Here is a 20,347-nt window from a genome sequence, read left to right on the forward strand (position 1 = left end):
TGTGGGGGATGACAACATCAGCAAAGCCCAGCACCTGCACCCACCCAGCCTGGCATTCGCTCTGTGGGCATTCTACAACATCCATCAAGAACCTGAGGTTCTTGTCCCCTTGGAGGATGTGGAGTGGCACCAGGAGTAAAGACTGAAGAAGGTGGCTGTTTACCTCCTTTGGCTTGACTTTAAACAACTTTCTGGCAGCTGTTTCCCGAAGAAGAATGTTATAATTGACTCTGCCATCCAGGGCGTAATATACGTTTCCATCAGCAGGGATCCTCAGCTCTGGAGAGGCAGGGGCAGAGGCGTGGTAGGTGACACTCAAGGAATACACTACCCAACATCCCCCACAACTGAGAGCCTCTGCCAGCTCAGGTCTCACACACAGACCTGAGAGCCCCCGAATCCAGCTACTGTTCCACCAAAGACTCCCCACTGATTCCTCCCTGAGGACCCTCTATGCACAGGAGGTCCACTACAGGAACACCTTTCAAGGAAATAGCCCCTTGTACCCCAGGTCACGTTGGACCCACCAAAGTGAAACAGTTAGACTTTGTATCTGGATTGGTCCCCAAAGACTCATGTGTTCAAGGTTTTCTCCCCACTGCAGCAATGATCACAGGTGGGTTTGGGGAAAAGCACTTGATGGTGGGTGCCTCCACCTTGCCAGTGGATTCATCCACTCATACAGGGCTACACTAATTGGAGGGGTATGGTTTGGAGGTGTGTTGAGCGTAGGTGGAGGATGTCCACAGCAGGGCTGTGCCATCCAGAGATATATATTTCTCTTGAGTTCCCCACTTCTGCATTTCCTCCTCATGAGTATAATTCTAATTCACATTTTTAATCAATTTATTGTTATACTTCTTGTTCGGCTTGTGTTTCTCCTTCTTGTTCTTGTTCTTCTTCATCTTCTCCTCATGCTTCTTCTTAAAGTCATCTTGACCTTCTTATTCATGGTCTCCTCCTTCAACTTATTTTCATTTTTCTACTTCTCCTTCTCCTCCTCCATTTCCTCCTTCTCCTCGTCCTCCTCATCCTTGTCCTCCTCCTCCTCGTCCTCCTCCTCCTCCTCCTCTTTCTTCTTCTTCTTCTTCTTCTTCTTCTTCGTCTTCTTCTTCTTCTTCTTCTTCTTCTTCTTCTTCTTCTTCTTCTTCTTCTTCTTCTTCTCTCTCTCTCTCTCTCTCTCTCTCTCTCTCTCTCTCTCTCTCTCTCTGTCTCTCTCTCTCTCTCTCTCTCTTCAAGAAGAGTTTACAAGCTGTGAAGGGTTCTATTCTACCACACTCTTCTCTCTAGAAATGGCCTCTGGTCCTTAGTGGACTCAGTTTGCAATGAATAGAAAGATTGGAAGCCAGAAATGATTCTTCATTGAACTGCTTTTCTCATGTACTCATCTAGGTCAGGAAAGGCCGCCAAAGTAGGCACCCTGTGGTTGTCTGTCTTCTTGACACAAGACAAAGAAGCCTCTCTTCTTGGCCCCTTGTGGATAATAGCTTTGCAATGCCTCCCCAGGCCAAGGAAAGAACACATGATAGGCAGGTCCACAGCCCCTGGAGAACATGAAGAACCTGCAGATTTATGCCCCATCATTACACTTTGTTTTATGCACAAGTCCTACCATACTCATCCTGGGCACTGGGTCAATGCACACTGTGTTTTGGCTCCCAGTTATCGTGAGCCCACTGTGACTCACTGCTCCCTACCCTCTGATGGTTCCACTTACTCTGATGGTTTGAGAGAATTTGCAGAAGCTCGTAGTTTTCTGGGTCCTCCTGCTGGAGCAAGTGTGCATCTAAGGCCCTGCGGATGATGACTGGAGCCCTGTCCTGGCAGGTCACCTGAGCAGGGTTAGAGAAAGCTCATCAGAGAGGGAATTTGGGAGTAGCTACCCAGAGGTCAGTGCTCAAGGACAATCAGAGACAAGTGAGCTCTTAACACAAGGGCACCATCTTGATACCCTGCTACCTGAGGCCTTTATGTGATCATGTGGGTCATGGCTCCTATGAGCCTCTAGTCCAATCTTGGTACAAGAGTTTGATTCAACCTGCTATGCCCTACAGGGACAAGGGAATAAGGACCAAAAGGCTTTGTACAGACACACTGTAGTCCCATCAAGATGGGAGGAATGGTCCAGTGGACTTCCATATCCCTGCTCTGGTCTGGGATGCAGCTGCATTTTTGTGTGAACCAGGCACAAACCCTAGGTGCTTTGGTCATGACAGCCAGGGCACAACACACACTAGGACTCTTTAATGATAGGCATGGAAGTTGCTGGGCTCGAGAGTGTCAGTGCTTGCTAGAGTGTCAGGAGGTTCGGACCCAGCAGGTGCAGTGGTTCAACATGGCTCCCCTGGAGGTGGACACCAGAGTCTCATGATGGATACTCCACACCCAGGAAAATTCTGCAGAGAGAGCCGCTAAATCTCTATTCACATACATGCAAACTAGGACACTAATGGGCCCCTCCAAGGCCCCCAGTTGTCTGTGACCCACACCTACCCACCCTAATCATTCTACAATGGCTCCCTTCTCTTCAACCAGCAACACATCCCCTCCCACACACAAGAAAATAACTGCCAACTCCTCTGCTTCAACCTCCACGGTTCAATATACTCCTCCTCAATACCAAGGTCAGTAGAGGATGGCCTGTACCCTCGATATTTCTCTGACCTCCTCTGAACCCAGCACTCACTCCTGCACTTCTGACCTGCACACCCCAAAACACGCAGGCCCACTCGCACCCAGACCTGGCATGCTGCTGCTCCCCTGCCTCTCTCTTCCTCACTTTCTGCTCTCCTTCCTGACCTTCCAGAATCTCCAGTTCAAGAAGACAGGCCTAGTCCAAAGTGTTTGCTGTGGACTCGGTCTTCCCCACTGTGGGCTCCCAGGAGACTCCCCTGCTTGAAGACTCACCAGGATGCTCCTATACTGTGTTGTCCTTTCGTTTTCCAGGTAGACGTGAATGAGGCACCTGCCTCTCATCCGTTTGTTATATTGGGGCCTTGGGGAGGACCAAGTCGAGACCCCTGATGTCCTGGACTCCGGCTCTGGCCCTTCCCTGGGAGAAGCCTCTGGCTCTGGGGTTGGCTGAGGAGCCGTGACAAGAACTGAGCTTGTAGCTAGAGGAGAAAAGATGCCAACATGACTGCCTTGTTCTGACCTTCGCACAGACAGACAATACCCCTGCTGCCAGGAAGAACTCAGGCCCTTAGCCCACACAGGACCTCTTTGCAGACTGGGGTCACTTCCTGAATGGACAAAGGCTTGTCCTAATTTCCAGCCCAACACCAGGCATACAGACTCCCTGCAGTGGGACAAGAGTCGGACCTTTCCTCATATACCCTTAGGTACTCACCACAGTCCACCTGGCTCTCAGGCTTTGCCTGGCTTGATTTGCCATCTTCAATTGGGGCCAGGAGGTGGTGTGCTTGGTGTTCCAGGTTCAAGCCACCCAGCAGGAGCCACATGGATAGCAGCTGCTGCAGACTCAGAAAGCCTGGAGGCTGATGGGAAGCCTCAGAGTAGAGGTTCACCCAGGTCCCCAGGAAGGAAGGTGAGGCACTATGGGGAGGAAGGTGTGGAGTCAGCAAAACCCTGGCCTTGCCTATGCCACGGCCTCCAGAGGAAACCTCTGACCCTACACTGGGGAGAGCAGTCTTTCCTCAGCCTTCCCAAGTCAAATCACCTTGCAGGTCCCTATTCTGGAAACAGAGCCCACCCTCTTGACCCCAAGCCCATTCCATGTTGAAGTTGGTCCAGGGGTCCACCATAGTCACTGAAGAGGACAACGTGCAGTTATGCCCCATGGAGTCAGGGATGCAGTCACATGTAGGATATGTACTCATGGCACCTGCGGTTTGAGGCTGACCCCCATGAAAAGGGACACAATGGCAGTCATTTGCACCCCATTTTTCAATGAATTATAAAACGTGACTGGAAACATGTCTTCACACAGTGGGTACTTTCTCCATGTTCATCAGTGAATGAGCCCAAACTGCTGATTCCCACATATCTCTGGGTGTGGGAGCCGCCATGTCCAAAGCCCCTGTCCAGCTATGTCCCAGCTAGGATGCTCTGTCCCACTATGGAAATTAACATGTCTTTATTAACCCAAAAGTGCTTTTCCCAAGGCCTGAGTTTTGAGACGCCTCTGGCACAGATCTACGTTCTTCACAAAGCCAATATCGCACCAGAAAGACCACCTGGCCTCGCTGAGTCCACCTGGGAATGATCTCAGTGCACACCATTGAGCTGTGGTGGCCAGTGTGTGGGGACTGCTCCACGAACCTCTGTGGATCAGCTGGAGTCAGGATGGTTTCTCTGCCTGAGAGGGGAGTTCACTCCCCTTGCAAGGCTGTGGCAGGCACCTCCAGGACTCATCCCATTTGGGGCTGACATTCCACTATGAGTGTGGTCCTCTATCTCATTAGGTATCACAAACCTTTGGGTCCCTGAGAGGTACATGGCAGCCCCAAGACCCAGGCATGAGGGGGCTACACACTTGGGCTTGGTGGTCTGGTGCTTACCTTGGGAACAAGAGATCCAGCACCTGCTGGGTGGGGATGGAATCCCAGGAGATTAACCCCATGTTGCTGCTGAAATGTAGGTTCCTCCCACAAATGACAGGCAGGAGCTCATTCCTAAGCTGGTCCTGCCTGTAAGGTTCAAGGCTCTGTACCCTGAAGGGCTCCTCCGTGTTCTCATCATTTTCACCCTGGGTTGGGACCAAGAATGGTGGGTTCAAAATGGAAATGGTGACAAACAGAAAAATGACGTGCCAATACACTAGAGTCAAAGCACAATGGGACAGTTCCCATCAGTACAAACACACACACACACACACACACACACACACACACACACACACACACAGAGTCAGAATAGGAGTCCTGGGCCATTCATCAGGGATCAGACTAGAGGGCCTGCTGGGCTCACCTGCCCTGTGCTACTCACTGTTACTCTTGAGCTCCTCTGCGACAATCGCCAGAGGCTCTGGCGTCTAAGATGAAGCCTCACCCAGTGTATCCACAAAAGGGCTAGTTGGCCCCCCTGAGATTCTTGGGAGCCTGAGGCTCGGCATTGTTTGCAACCACAGGAGAACATCCTTCTCACTCCAGTTTCTCCAACCAAATGAGCTCGGATGGCTTGGTCAGTTAAGTGGGTGCCTGGATACCAGGGTTCCATGTTCTGTTTGATCCATTGTCAAGGCAATGATGTCATTTCCTGTGCCCATACCTGAGCCTCTTTTCACATAAGACCACTTTCAAAAGCCCTATGAGCTGCTGATTTCTCCTCCATGCCTAAACATCTCAGGTGCGCAGGTGTTCACCAACAACTACCCAAACATCCCCACCAGCATCTGCCCTGCTTGGTGCCACTAGAGTTCCAGCTTGGAGCCTTCAAAAATGCATTCACAACCAGTCCTTCCCTCTCAGCAGCTTTTGGACCCTGGTCCCATCATTGTGCAACTCATGGTGTGCCCAGTCTTTTCTGGAAAGTAGGGTAGCATCTAATCTCTAGGATTTATTGTGTCTATTGGCCCATAACACCCTCTATTCTCTCTGAAACCAGAGATGGGACTCACAGGTGGCTAAAGCACAAATGTAGAGATGGGACAATCACAAGAGGGGGAGAGACAAAGAATGCACCCCAACTCAATCAGGCATGTGTCCCACACAGGGACGTGGCCAATGTCCGTCCCATCATGGCTGCAGTTCCCTCTCTACACCATGGCAAGTTGGAGGGGACTGAGATGCAGAGGCTGCTCCCCTCTGCCATACAACTTCCCAAGGCTTCTCCTAAGATTTCAAAAGGGCCAAGTGTGTCTAGTGTTGGGGTCTCACAGAGACTCCGAGGTAACACAGCATCCTGCTGCCCAGAACCGGTTCACCTCTCACCTCAAGGGGGTCAGCCTCTGGATTCATGGAAATTGAAGTGGGTACAGGTGATGGGATATCACCTCCAAGACTGAGTTATGCCAAGTCCATGACCCCTGTCTGCATCCCTGTCTCCAGCACCACTCCCCTCTCTCTCTTTCCTCCCCAGATCAAACAAATCCATTTAGCAAGTGTGTCCTGTGATAAAGACATGACAGTCACCCATCCTCTCATTGCAAAAACACTGAGGCTCAGCCAACATGGATCCTACCAGGAACACAGGCATAAACTCAGAGTCCGATCCTCCCAGCTGAGCCTCAGTGGAGCCTGGACTCCCAGCCTCCTGAGTCAAGGAAACAGAGGTGCCTAGCCGAGCCACCTTGGATGCAGCCGCACACAAACTGAACTCATAAATGCCCCTTGCTCTCAGTTGTAAGAGGGGAGGTGGTGTTTCACAACCCTGGACATCAAGTGCAGTCTCCAGGCTTTGGGGTGTGCCCTGGCCTCTCTCTATCTGCCCAGGCCCTCCAACTCACACTGGCCTTTTACCCAACCTCCTCCTAGGGCCAAACTCAATCCTGCCTCTCAATTTCTGCTGCCTTCCCCAACACACTGCTCCCCAAAATGAGCAGGGCTGGCTCTCTGTTATCATGCTGGTGTCAGCAGCAATGCCACCCCACTGACATAATTCTGAGTCCCAACCTAGGCATTCCATCTGTCCTTGCCACATGTGGCCCTGTTTGGGCTCTGGCTCTTGCTCTTTTCTTTCATGTGCACGTGTTTTGAGGTTTTGAGTTTCTCCCACTGCAGAACTGCAGCTGTGGCAGGGTAGAGCTCATGAGGGTGACATTCTGAGCCACATCCTATTCTATCAGGACTGTTAACTGGGGTGACTGCTGGAACACAGTGATGAGTGAACACATGGGAGGTGGTTGGACCCACCTTGCCTCTGAGTGGCTTCCTTTCAGGACAGGAATGTAGGGATGGGAGCCCCTAGCGTGGGATGCTTTGCACAAGGCGTGACCACGGGCTCTTTCCTGGCAAAAATGGCTCCACTCAGCATGGAGAGCACTGTCATTCCTGGTGGCTAACAACAGCCCTGGACCCCAGAAAGGAATCCATACTCAAGATTAATATCTGAGTGTGCGTGTCCTCGAGGAAATGAGGTCTCCTGATCCCAGGTGCAAAGGGGTAAGTCCTCTAACTCCAGAGGCCATGAAGGGACATCTGAGTTTCCCTTGTGCTTCTTTCCCTCTCTGAACCCATGGTGTCCTCACACTAAACACAGTTAGGACCCTGGCCTCATTCCCCAGTTGGGATCATTAGGCTCCATAAAGGACAGTCTCTAAGATGCTTAGTAAACCACCACCCTCTGCACAACCCATAACCCTATTCACCCAGGAGGCACGAGGATTTCTATTCAGGAAAACCAGGAAAGGGAGAGCCTTTCTCAAGGACACAAGGACATTAGTGAGTGAGGGAGTGATTAATAGATGGAAAACTATTTCCACCACCAACTTCCAGGAGCATATATGGCCCTTTGGGCACAGGTCCGTACCCTTTTTTTCCAATCAAGATTTTCAGAGAAGTGAGGCTGCCTTCTAGATGGCACCTCCACACTAAGGGGGTCTCCTACTTCTTCCACATGTACATATTGCAACGGGCCTCCCACTGTGCATCTGAGAACACTCTGTGGGCATCTGTAGCCTTTCAAGACCCCAGAAACCATGCGGGCACCCCAGCACCAGCAGAGCATTTGTGCACATCACAACAATCACCCCGGGTGAGAACTCTCCATTCCACTCTGTACTATGCCCTGCCATCTGTACTGATCAGTCCAACCCCTCTCCTTCCTGTTTCTTGATTATACTACCATGGTTCCCACACATGGATGCCAGGGTGCTTGTGGCCCCCCCCCCCACCATTTGAGTTCCAGGAACAGTGGAATGTGTTTTGGAACTTCTGGATGACAGGAAGTCCCACCCTCCAGGTTTTCATCTTCAATGTAATGAGTGCAGAGGGAGCCAGGAGGGCTCTGTCAGGTAGGGAGAGGTGGGAGCTGATGGAGCCTCAACTAAGTGCCCAGGACTCTGGGTTCAGAACTGGTGTTATGTGGAATTGTTGAGAGACGTGAAGAAAACCCAGATCACTGTACGCAGAGACAGCAGATGCCCTCACGTGGTCAGGCTGCTGTGCTAATCAGAGCCCCAAGATGTTAAACAGGTGTGGAGGTGGGGAACCCACGTGCCAGCCCAGGCTGCTCCTGAGCACCTCTACCTGGATTCGAAGCACGTGACTCTGCATCAGAGTCCTCACATCAATGTATCCCGGCCCCCCACCCCAAAAGTTCTCTCAGAGACACTGAGGTTCCACTGCTCTGGACTTGCCCTTTTCTCTGGGATTCTGGGGGCCCATTAATTAGGAGGTCACAACAATTCTCAGCACACAGGCTGAGCCTACTGAGATCCCAGGAGTATCCAGGCATTGCTTCTATTTATAGTCCATCATGTCCCACGACACTGTGGACACGTATTGCACTCACCTAAAGAAACCACCAGGCCCAGGGCCTTCATGCCACTGGCCTGCAGACACCTGGAGGAACAGGCAACCTATAGGCTGCGTGGAACCAAAGACCCTAGATCCTGGGATCTGAGCTGGACACACAGCTCATGTGCACACAGTCATCACTGTCACTGAGAGTGCAATTGAAACACCCGCAGAGTTAGCAGTGGACCTGATATGCCCACGAGTGGGGGTGAACTGCATCCCTTGAAAATGATCGTGTCCAGAGAAAGGCAAATTTTGTAGGATTTCACTTATCTCAGATTCTCAATTATCAGGTTCATAAAAAGATAGAATACAATGTTCTTTTCCTGGGCCTCAAGGGCACTAGAATTCAGCATTGATGGCAAGAGTATGTCCACGTGAGTTCTGGAGATGCATGGTGGTGACGCCTATACACCAACATGAACATGCTTAATGCCACTCAACTGTGTCCTCCAAAATGGTTTAATTACAAAACGGATGTTTGGTGTCAATTACCACAATGTAAACCCTTGGGAGACTGCTGATTGACTCATCTTAGGATAAGTCAATGAATAAAGGTCTTCAGGTGTCAAGCTACAAAATGTGGGATGAGTATGCATGAGGATGGGCGGGAGAATCCTCCCCTTCTATCACAATTAGGGAAGGATGTGCTGCCCTCAAGTGGCTGGGGGGCCTGGGATCCTACCACAGAGGGGGATTCCAAACCTCACATCCCATGACCCAGGCCAGAAGACCAGGTAGAGTCCAAGGACCCTGGGGCGGCTCAATGGCATAGAGGTCAAAAGGAACTGGGATCTGCCTGGACCCTCAATCCCCTACTCTGAGCAGGGCTGCATGACGAGGCCAGAGGCCATCCACAGCAATCTGCCTTTACAGGAAAACAGGGACTGCAGGCTGCCTCTGGCTCACTGACTCAGGGTGGTGTTTTCATAAAGCAAGACCACTTCCTCACATTTGACCAGCAGCTCATGCGCTGACAGCACAATGGCTGGCTTGACTCAGGCCCTGAGAAATGAAATAGAAAATTCATAGCAAACCCATCTTTAGCTCTTCCACATCATCAGGGGGTGTGATTCATTTCCATCAACAAAGATGTCTGAAATGATGTCTAAACATGCTGGGGACTCACCTCCGTGTGGAACTTTTCAGGAAAAAGGGGATCAAATCTCATGAAGCAACTCTTCTCTCCTCTAGCCCATGGGCAATGCAAGGAACCTGCATGTTACCAGAGGCTCACTCTCTCTTCTCATGTCTTCTGGAAAGGATTCATTAATGCTTTTTTCAAGGTGAAGCAGAAGCCTGCATTCCCAGCTGCACAGAAGTGTTTGAGGGCAGTGTCTCCCTTAAAACCCAAGAAGAAAAACAGGTCATTAAACAGGCACATGGATTAGAGTACATGATCAATGATCCCTCCTCCCTGAAGCCTTCCACATGCCCATCTTCCACATTCACAGAGAAATGCTTGGCCATTCTCAAGACCAGGAGACCATTTGCTCATCACCAGGAAGTCAATAGGAAAATGAACAGAGTAGCATGGATTGCACAAGGTGGCACACCAAGGATCTGCAGCACAGCTGCTAGAACACAAGAGCTTAACTTCAGTATTGACTTTCTGTCACCTGCCAAGTACGATGTTAATGTCAAGCACAACATGCAGATATGCAAGTAGTGGGTGACACGGTGCATCCATTCACAGAAGTGGGCAACATCTTCATTGGAACAAGGAAGTATCTTATCCTTACTCATCAAAATCATCACAAAGAATAAAATGGATGCACTACTTCTCATTTCACTATCATGTAGCTGTTGGAATTCCCTATGAAATAATACCTCCTCCAAAATAAAAAATATCTCAGACATGTGTCAACTATTCAATGGATGACATTTTAAAAACTAGGCCTTTACTTCATATTTATGTATGCTATAGCCCTGCCTAAGGCTTTTTGAGAAAGGAGCACATAGAATTGGATCTTTGAAAATCTCACATTTGCCGATAAATATTACCGAGAATGTCAGGCATGGCGAAGTGAACAGTGGGACTTTGGATACTCAAAGAATGCTATGTTGTGAGATTGGTGTCTCTGACTCATAGACAGCATGTGGTTTCTATGAAAGCTGGTGAGGGAGCAGGAGTAATGAAGCACATTGAACAGATGACCTCAGGGAATACTGACAGATAGGCCAAACTGGAGAACATGTTCCAGCTAACATTGGTATTTGGGCTTCTGAGCCCAGTCCTGTTTTAAAAAAAGTTGCAGACAGGCAGTATTCATGTACAAAATGTCTACCATGTAAAAGTGGGTAATTGAAATGTCATCTAGGTACACATCTGATAGAATGGTCTGCCAACCTATGAATTTCATTCTAACAAATAAAAAGAAAAACACAGACATGAGACATGAAGATAAAACCTTGTCTTCACCAGGATGCCTAAAAATAGGTTTTATTTGCCTCATGCAAATAGCTTTCAATAGAACTTCTGATTTCTGAATGAACCCATTCAATTTTATAATGCACAGATCATAAGGTTTTCTTTACAGAATATTCTCTTCTTTTTCTTCTTAAAGCCTCACATAGAAAATGTCTCACAGGACATAGGAGGGGAATGACCCAAAGGATGAGAGAATGGCTGGAACCGTTCTCAAATGTGCCCATGTAGCCTAAAGTTTGAAGGCACCTAATTGTACTCTAAAACAATCATGAACCCATTTGATCCATTAATTAATAAATAGCACCGATTTACCACTTGAACCAAATCACAGAAAAATGGAAACAGATGATCGAATTCCTCTTCTCCCATCACCTCCTGGCCCAGACTCTCCCCAGAGGTGGCTCTGGTCATCTGTTTGTGAGGGAGTCACCCGTGGTCCCCTATCTCTCAGAAAAGAAAATCACCTCAGCTACTGTCCCTAAAGCCAAGTGATGGCTGCGGTTTCCACACTGTGTGGATCTGGAGAGATGCACAGTGCCGCTGGACCAGCCTATGTTCAGGGCTGTATCTGTGTCCCACAGCTGAAACATGTGGTCCAGGGTCTTCTTTCCACCCACAGGTCCTAAGAACTTGCAGTCAGCACGTGCCTCCTTATTCACTGTGGCCACAGACTTCCTGCCAATGGCCATTGCATTGTACATGTCTTATAATTTAACACGGCATTGAAATGAACTTCCTTCTGGCAGCTTCCCAGGGCACGTCCCAAGACCTGAATTTCTGTGTTGTAGGGAGCATAGCATTCGTGCATTTTTTAAGTTTCATGGATAATGTTAAATGTGCCTCCAAAGTGTATGAAAAAAGCTTATCTTCCTATCCCCTCCCAGCACATATTATCAACATCCTTAATTTTTGTAAAAAATAAATAAATAAAATACATCATTTGAGCCTGTGTTCATCTTCTTGCCAGCTGTGTTCCAGTGACCTCCTCCCGTGCATAGTGCTCATCTGTGTTTCTCCTCGTGCCTCCTGTTCTACTGGGTTGCCATTTCCTCCCAATCAGTCCCTCTGTTTTGACAATGTTTGGGGCATATTTCGTTGGAGAGTAGTTTCTAATGTGGATGGTCAATTGAACCATCTTGACAGCTTTGGGTTTTGAGGATTGAAGCCAACCCTCTCCATTTCTAGGCCACAGCCTCTTCTCCTAGATTTCTACCAGTATTCCAGTAAATATTTCATTTAATTTGGTTGGTCTCTGTGTCTGGGTTCAAGACTTAGGTCCTGCACTTGCTAGCAGGGACATTGTGCTTTCTGGTTTGTTGTGTTGGCTTCTTGGGGACACTGTGAGGATCAGGTAGGCAAGGCAGGTAGAGTGGCTGGCCTAGAGCATGGCCCAGAGGGAGCGTTTGATCAACATTATTTGTAAAATAACAGCTGTCAATTATCACAACCAACATGAAAGGCCATCATAATAATCATCATTATTAAAATATTGGTCACAATAATGTTTTCTACTTCTATGGTACAACTGTATTATACTCTCCATGAGTGAGGTCACAGGCCATGTGTCATTGTGTGCCTGCTTCTGTCACTTAGCCTGGAGGCCCCTGGCATAGTTTGTGCTTCAGGACTGGAAGCTCTTTTACAATACAGTTTTGAAGTGGCCATTGGTTGCCTGATGGTATTCCATGGGGTCATCTGAGCCTGGCTTGCATCTGGCTCCTGCAACCAACATCCTGTTTTGCTAGAAACTCCATCGAAAGAGGCTTGGAACTCCTGCTCTCTTGTTCATCTCTGAAGTTCTGCCATTTCTTCTCAGATGGCTCCATGTCCAAACCTTTCAACCCCCTCCCCTGGTCCAGGGCTTTGAAGCGGTTTCTTTGGAAGCTTCTGCACAGGGTTAAGGACAAGCTATTCCTCACATGCTCCTTCAACAGGAGGAAGAGAGGGACCAGAGGGGCCACAGGGAGCAACCTCCTGCTCTGTTCCAGGCAGCCACTTCCAGGCTGGGGCTGCAGCCTGAAGCTGTCAGGACGGCTCTGGCTAAGGGGGAAGCCCTACCCAAGCCTGGGTCACAGCCTCCCATGCCCCAGGGCAGCTGGTGAGCACTGGTGGAGGGTGGAGGGGAAGGCTTGCACCCCAGGAGTCGGGTCTGGACAGCATTCAGGTGGGAAGAGACCACTGGTCACCAAGGGGATGTGAAGCAGGGGGTGACCCAGGGCAGCCATGAGATCTCCTCTAAAGACCACTGTGGTCCCAGCAGTACAAAGGGACTGAGTGACATTATTACTCTTCCCTGTTTTAAGGACAGAGGTGTGGAAGGGATTCCTGAGAGTCACAGAAAACATGGCTCACAGGTTTCATTTAGCCATCTAGGAGTGACCTTGGCCGCACTGGTGGCAATTCCCCGGACCTTTGATGAGCCCCCTGGCATCCTCCCAGTGAGTCCTTCCAGGCCCAGTCTCAGGAGCAGACAGCTGCTCTGACTGCTCTCCCTGGACCTGAGGATCACATGGGGTTTCAAAATTCTTTTTGTTGCCGCACTGGGCATTGAACCCAGGGCCTTGCACATGCTAGGCAAGTGCTCTACCATGGAGCTCACCCAGCCCTGAGGGTGACAGGTTTGGAGAGCATTTCCTGAGTCTTGGTGAGGTGAATCCTCATAGCCCTGAAGTCAGCACGTTTCTCTACCAGCTGCGTTTGCAGGGTTAAGATCTTTTTTTTTTTTTTAATATTTATTTATTTATTTTTTTGTTTCTACGGACACAACATCTTTGTTTGTATGTGGTGCTGAGGATCGAACTTGGGCCGCACGCATGCCAGGGGAGCGTGCTACCTCTTGAGCCACATCCCCAGCCCCAGGGTTAACATCTTAGCTTGAGTTTTGTTTTCCCTTATTTCTTCACTTCTCTCTCTCTCTCTCTTTTGGTACCAGGGGTTGAACCAAGGGGTGCTTTACCACTGAGCCACATCCCCAGCCCTTTTTAAACTACTTCATTACAGACAGAGTGTCACTGAGTTGCCAGAGCCTCACTAAATGGCTAAGGTTGGCTTCAAACATGCCATCCTCCAGCCTCAGCCTCCAGAGTGTCTGGGATTACAGGCATGTACCACTGCCCCCCAGCTCTGCACTATTCTTAATCAGAGAACCTGTGGGGCTATGTTTACTAGGTATGAATTTAGTTTCCCTCCAGAGAAAAGAAAAAGTAACAAAGCACTGCTGTGTGGGCAAATCAGGGATGACCCCAGGACAGGCTCAGCTTTCTCTCCAAGGAAACCCCACTGCCAAAAAGGAGCCCCTTGGCCAATGCAGTGGTGCACTCCTGTAATCCCTGCACCTCGGGAAGCTGAGGCAGGAGGATCAAAAATTTCAAAATCAGCCTTAGCAATGGCAAGGCACTAAGCAAATCAGGGAGACCCTGACCCTAAATTAAATTCAAAATTGGGCTGGGGATGGGGTTCAGTGGTCAAGCATCCCTGAGATCAATCACCGGTACCACCCCCCGTGAAATAAAAGAGCCTCTCCTAAGGACTTCCATGTTGGCTGAGGCAGCTGCCTGCAAGTGGGTGTCCTGCAGAATGCAGTCAATCTCCCCAGGCCTGGGCTGTGGGGAGGGGTTGGCCCGGTGACCAGGGGTTAGCCCCCAGCTAATGATCACTTGGTATTGTGGTTTGGATGTCAAATGTCCCCATTGCCCATGTGCTAAAAGCTTGGTCACCAGCCTGTGGCCCTTGGGACATAATGGAAACTTTAGCAGGTGGGGCCTCGTGGAAGGAATGAGATCATTAGGGGTGTGACCTTGAGGGGGATATTGGGACCCAGCCCAGTCCTACCCACCCTCTTCCCAGTTACCCAGAGATGAGCAGCCTCCTCTGTCATGTGCTCCAGCTGCCAGGATGTCCTACTGTGCTGCCACAGGCCCAAAGCAACAGGGCTAAGGTGCCATGGACTGAGACCTATGCAGCCATGAGCCAAAAGAAACCCTGTTTCCGTTTAAGGGGATTCTCTCAGATGCTTTGTCACAGCAACAGAAAGCTGACAGCACCCTTGGTCTGTGCCCTTGCTTTATAGATGGGGATGCTGAGGGCCCACAGGAAGCCGAGCAGCCCCAGGTCACATGGTCCTGTAAAAACAACTATTATCCATTCATTCACTGACTACATGGCAGGAGCTGGACTCCAGATCTCAGTGTTTGAAAAAGTTGTGTTTCCTTCCTGCCCCTTAGTCCCTCGCTCTCTCTTTTTGTATGAATCCAAGAAGGACCTTCAGGAGATTGCAATGCCACCCAGTCATCCTAGCCAACTTTGTACTTGAACATGAAGTTCATGGGATGTTTCTGCTTCACATTGTGTTAGTCACTAGTCATCAGAGAGCTCTGTGCTTTCACCTACAGAGTGCCACCCCACTTCCCTGCTGCAAGGGCTCTTCCTGCCAGGTCACCTGCTGGATGGAGGGCACTGCCCAGTGCCCTAGATCTCTCCTGAATGTCCTGTGACCAACCCACTGCAGGCCAGGCAGACATCCACAGAAAAAACAGCGAGAGGGTCTGGCGCCCCCTGCAGAAAGCACCCCTGTCCAGGTACTGTTATATAGATGCCCACAGAACATTCCCCAAACCTGCAGCAGCTTGGACTGCATCCAAATTGCAACCACAGGCCGAGCACAGTGGCACCCACCTGTGATAGAGTGACTCAGGAGGCTGAGGCAGGAGGATTCTGGGTTTGAGGCCAGGTTTAGCAAATTATTGAGGTACTGTCTTAAGATAAAGAACTAAAAGGGCTGAGGATGTAGCTCAGTGGCAGAGCCCCTGGTCCAATCCCCAGTACCAAGAGGAGGTGGAGATACCAGAGATGGGAACTTCTGAGTTGGGTCAATGGTAACTCCAAGTCCAATGAGACTGAATGCACAGGGGAAGCTTTAACCCGGAAAAGAAAAGGAGGCAGGGAGCTTCAGCTCCAGGTAAAGGACTAGGAATTGAACCCGGGTACCTTACCACTGAGCACACCCCAATACTTTTTATTCTTGTTTTGAGAAGGGGTCTTGTTACGTTGCTGAGGGACTCACTAAATCATCAAGGTTGACCTCAAGTGATCCTCCTGCCTCAGCCTCCCGAGAATCTCTGGGATTACAGGCATGCACCACCATGCCCAGAAGGAAAGGAACTTTTATCAGTGCAGCCACACGGGGAAGGCAGGGGGACCCACATCCTTCACCTGTCTTCAGGGAGTGACAATGACTTGGAGCTTTTATACAAAGGGGAATGAGGGCAAGGGCTTGGGCTTTGCACAGCTGCCAAAGCAGGTGGTCCTGACCAGGTGAGGTCTGTCCATCTTCCCAGGATTGGCCAGGTGGGGCCTTGTCAGGAGAGCTGTGTCACCTGCTTTGGCTCTCAGATGCACATCAATCAGACCTTGTTCCTGGGACATGAAACAGACTGCATGGGGGCGGGGGTCTGGATTCTGAATTAAGAGCAAGTTCCTTCTGCTGAAAATAGAGAAGGGCTGCAACCCCATGCCCACCTCAGGAGCCAGGAAAGCTAAGATGGGTCCCGCCCTTCCTCAGGCCTGGGCACAGGCCATCTGCCTAGGCATTTTCTGTGTTTTTCCCATTTTTGCTTTTCTTCAGGCCAAGGAAATTCACGTATGTAGATCACTTGGGTTTTGTTTCTATAAACTGTAACCACTTCTGTGGGTCAGGGGCTTCCTCCACGCCTTCTGGCTGCTTCTCCCCAGTTTGATCAAAGTTCTTTATTTTTTCCTTTTTCTTTCTTTCTTTCTTTTTTTTTTGCCTGTTCCTTGTGCTGGTGGGCACTGATGCAGCCAGCAGGGTCCAGTAACAAATCCAAGATGACTCAGGCAAAGGGGATGGATGCGCCATATATTGAGGCAGAGATGCTGCCCTTCTAATTCTGCCTTTAGCCATCCATTGGACGTCGGCGGGTAGAGGTGGAGGGCTGGAGTCCTCCTTACAAACTCCCCAGGACTCAAGTCAGCAAACACTGAAAGCCCTGTCGCCCTCAGGGACAGGGCCCCAGACAGTTCCTCGGTGCCTCCCAAAGGCTGCCAAGGGAGAAGTCACTTGGGGCCCGACTCCAGGAGGATCATCAAGGGGCGGGACAGGAGGACTTCAAGTAAAAAGCTGCAGCCAGCTCGCCCTAGGACCCCAGCCCTCACCAGCCCCAACCCGTTCCTGGACAGAAAGGTTTCCTCGAGCATCCTCACTGGGTGTCCCTGCAGCAGGGCCCCAAGATTGCCCTGGAAAGGGATCTGTCAGGTGGGAGCGACCCATTTCCCTGATAGATGCTGCTCAGCGCCAGTATCCCCTTCTCTAGGCTCGGCAGAGTCCCCTGAACCTGCAATGTGCCCAGATGTGCCTGGCCTGCAGCCCTGACTCTGAACCAGCCTCATGGAACACTGGGTGCACAGTGGAGGCCCATGTGGAGTGTCCTCCTCCCAGTGCGCACCTCCTACTCATCCCTTGGCACATCCCCAATCCTCTTCGCTCCTGGGACCCCTCAACTTTCTTTCCAAAGGCCTTGGAATCGCCAAAGGATTGATGCATGAGGGAAGGGACCTGCATCTGGGGGCAGAGAGAACTCGCTTTAGCATCATGTTGCCTACGTGGTACTTACACCCCTGAAGATCTCGCCCAGCATTTGAAGCAGGATCAATTTAGCCAAGCAGCAGGTAAGCACTGTTAAGCTCAAAACATTGCATGGACAGGAAAGAGATTTCTTCTGCAATCAATTTCTACATCATAGTCTTCAGTAAAGGAAGACACCACTTAGGGGCTTCTCTGTCCCCTGTTGGTTGTAGCTAATTTCAAAACACAGTTTCAATGAAGGGCAGCAACCTGCACATTTCAAGCACACTCTGCTGAGTTCCAATACTATGCTTCAGCTGTGAGGGCACCACAATCAATATAAACAACATGTCTATCACCCTAAAAGTTTCCTCCTGCCTCTCTGCAATCCCTTCACACCTCCACCATCCCCCCTCACATCTCCAGGTGACCCCTGATCTGCTTTTTGTTACTATATACTTTCTAGAAGTTTCAATAAACGAAATCATACAGCATGTTTTATTTTTTTTTTAAATCTGGCTTCTTTCAACATAATTATTTTGAGCATCAAGAGGGTTAAGTGCCAATAGCTCACCCTTTCCTATTTTTGAGTGATCAACTGTCTCTTAAGGTGGGCCTGGGGAGTCTGCATCCACTCACCTGCTGATAGACATCTACACTGTTTCCAGTTCTTGTCTATAAACAAATCTGCTATGAAAATGTGTATACTAGTTTTGGCAAAGGCAGGTTGTAATTGATGGATTTCTGGAGGCTCAGTAGGCAAGTTGAATATTGAAAACTCCAGGGAGGGAACCCAGTGGGAGAGCTTGTTCTGCAGAGTGAAGTCCTGAGTTTAACCCCCAGCACAAAAAAAAAAAAAAAAAAGAAAGAAAGAAAAGAAAAGAAAAAAGAAAAAAAGAGAAAAAAGAAAAAGAAAAACTCAGAACCACTGCCAGATCACAGGGGCCCTCCACCTTTGTGGGTTTCACCTGCAGGAGTTCAGTGTTCCCACTGAGACTGTCTACAGGTTCCTCATGTTTCTGGACCTTTCTGACATATGCCAGAGCATTCTGTTCCTAACAAGGCTGCCCTCTAGAGAAACTGCTTTATCAGAGTCTGAACAACTGGGAATCACCAGAGCCTGTGTCACCTGGGGGAAGGCAGGCACCCAGCTCCAGCACCCTGAGTCCTGCTGTTCCACCTAAGAGGGCAACAGGGAGAAGCACTGGGGACATTCCCAGCCCAGGATGCAGGCTCAGGAGACAGGGACCCGCTGGAGGGGCCACAGAAAGCTTGCCTCCCACTCCTGGACACTCCCCAAGGCCTATTTCCAGGAGCTCCCTTCCCCAGTGCTAGAGTTACAAGGCAGACTAAAAGGCAAAGGACTGAGAGAGGAGCAAGCACGGACACTAGACTCCCACCAGGAGGGATGCTGGGACCCTCAGACCAGGAACCCCTCAAACAACCATGACTAACCTGCCAAGGGCTCTCATGGAAAGACAGAGAACAGGCACCAGCAGAGGGGACAAGGCAGAAAGAGATGGAGACACAAAATGGTGGGACACAAATGAGGAAGAGCTTTGATGAGCTCATTAACATACTGGACTCCACTGAGCAAAGAATGTCTCAGCTTCCACAACACGAAAGCAAAGCAAGATAGGGAGAGGGAGAGAAAGAAGAGGGAGAGGGAGAGGGAGAGGGAGAGGGAGATGAGGGAGACAGGGAGAGGGAGATGGAGAGGGAGAGGGAGATGGAGAGGGAGAGGGAGATGGAGAGGGAGAGGGAGAGAGAGAGAGGGAGAGAAGGAGGGGGCAACAAGGGAGAGGGAGACAGGGAGAGGGAAAGGGAGACATGGAGAGAAGTGGGGGAGGAGAAGGGAAAGGTAGAGGGGGAGAGGGGGAGATGGAGAGGGAAAGGAGGAGAGGGAGAGGGAGAGGGAGAGAGGCTGAGGGGGAGGGAGACAGGGAGAGAAAGAACCAATATCTAAGAACTGTGGGAAGATAAGAGGTGTCATGTAGACAAGATGGGAATCCAAGGAAGAGAAGAGGAGAACTTCCCAAATTAGTACCAAATCAAAGTGGCTCAGAGAACTTCAAGCAGAAGGAACAACAAAAGAACTCCACCCAGCCTCAGCCTCCAGGAATCCAAACTGCAGCACCAAGAGAAAGCCAAGCCAACACCAAAACAGAACCACCATCAAACACACACACCCTAAAGGGGCCAGAGGAAGAAGCCAGCCCTCTGGGAACAGAGACACAATATATCCAACTGCTCAGAAAGTATTCAAGAAAGAGCTCAGAGCAAAACACTTAGAAGTGTTGAGGTGAAAGCCCCCCAACCTACAGCCATGTCCTGAAAACTCAGCCTTCAGAGTGAAGAGAAATAGAGACTCCCAGACACACCACGGAGGGACTGTGTCACCAGGAAGCTGCCTGGCAAGAAATGCTAAAAGAAGTCCTTTTAAGACAAGGACCATGATCCCGGCCAGAAAGAGACTGACATAAAAAAGAAAAACAACTTAGGTTTTCTTGGATAAGTTTGTTCAGATCAAAATTAACAAGTGTCCTCGATGAGAACTGTATACGTACATGTGAGATGACAGTGTGACGCGGGGTGGCAGAAGCACCAGGAATGCTTTGTTGCTGTGAGGTACTGACACCAGTCTCGACCAAGCAGTGTCATCTGAAAGTGGACCTGGGTTAGTTGTCAGTATACACTGCAACCACTAAAAAAGGTTTTTAAAAAGAAGTATAACAGGTGTGCTGAGAAATGTGAGTAGATGGAATCAAAAGGCAGGAAAAGAGGAGACAGACAAAAACAGGCACAAAGAACCAGGGCAATTACACAGAATGGTACCAAGCACAGCAGATGCTATTTCAACTGGATCAATAATCACATTATACATCAGGGGCCTAAACGTACCAATTATCAGAGATTATC

General features: G+C 49.7%; 1 protein-coding gene across 7 annotated transcripts in view; it reads right to left on the reverse strand.

Moving 5' to 3' along the window:
* Positions 1 to 20,347, reverse strand: part of LOC144366833 (uncharacterized) — a 284,013-nt gene that overhangs the window by 14,265 nt on the left and 249,401 nt on the right. For 5 of the 7 annotated variants that reach the window (XM_078021672.1, XM_078021671.1, XM_078021669.1 and 2 more), the window contains 6 exons: positions 9,547 to 20,089; positions 4,521 to 4,708; positions 3,350 to 3,555; positions 2,908 to 3,113; positions 1,718 to 1,832; positions 164 to 279 (listed from right to left, as the gene is read on the reverse strand). In XM_078021672.1, the coding sequence (XP_077877798.1) occupies positions 164 to 279; positions 1,718 to 1,832; positions 2,908 to 3,113; positions 3,350 to 3,555; positions 4,521 to 4,708; positions 9,547 to 9,588 (873 nt within the window). In that variant the 5' untranslated portion in view covers positions 9,589 to 20,089. The remainder of the gene's footprint in view (positions 1 to 163; positions 280 to 1,717; positions 1,833 to 2,907; positions 3,114 to 3,349; positions 3,556 to 4,520; positions 4,709 to 9,546; positions 20,090 to 20,347) is intronic. The other 2 variants (XM_078021674.1, XM_078021670.1) reach the window with 1 other exon arrangement.

This window comes from Ictidomys tridecemlineatus, chromosome 9, assembly GCF_052094955.1.
Source record: "Ictidomys tridecemlineatus isolate mIctTri1 chromosome 9, mIctTri1.hap1, whole genome shotgun sequence".
Lineage (NCBI taxonomy): Eukaryota > Metazoa > Chordata > Mammalia > Rodentia > Sciuridae > Ictidomys > Ictidomys tridecemlineatus.